Source organism: Penaeus monodon, chromosome 28, assembly GCF_015228065.2.
Source record: "Penaeus monodon isolate SGIC_2016 chromosome 28, NSTDA_Pmon_1, whole genome shotgun sequence".
In the NCBI taxonomy this organism is placed as follows: Eukaryota; Metazoa; Arthropoda; class Malacostraca; order Decapoda; family Penaeidae; genus Penaeus; species Penaeus monodon.
Genome location: NC_051413.1, coordinates 31,354,791 through 31,355,050, shown reverse-complemented (window position 1 = coordinate 31,355,050; position 260 = coordinate 31,354,791). Strand labels below are relative to the sequence as shown.

Here is a 260-nt window from a genome sequence, read left to right as displayed (position 1 = left end):
AAATTATTTGTCATGTGGCCATTTCAGATGAGATATCTGACATCCTGCCCCAGCCTGACTTGAAGCAAATGGAAGAGAAGCTGAACCAGCAGAAGAAGTGCATCTTCAAGGCACTGCCAGTATCCCGATTAGCCTCCAAGACAGACTCTCCTGCATATAACAAGGCATCTCCCCATTTGTCAAATTTCAAGGTTTGTAATTAGTATTTTGGGAGGTTACTTTACAGGGAATGATATTGATTTTGTTGCTGTTTGATGGAG

At 41.9% G+C, this 260-nt stretch overlaps 1 protein-coding gene across 1 annotated transcript in view; it reads left to right on the top strand.

Moving 5' to 3' along the window:
- LOC119591497 overlaps positions 1-260 on the top strand; it is an 8,398-nt gene that overhangs the window by 5,775 nt on the left and 2,363 nt on the right. The window contains exon 4 of the mRNA XM_037940243.1: positions 28-191. Within this exon, the coding sequence (XP_037796171.1) occupies positions 28-191 (164 nt within the window). The remainder of the gene's footprint in view (positions 1-27; positions 192-260) is intronic.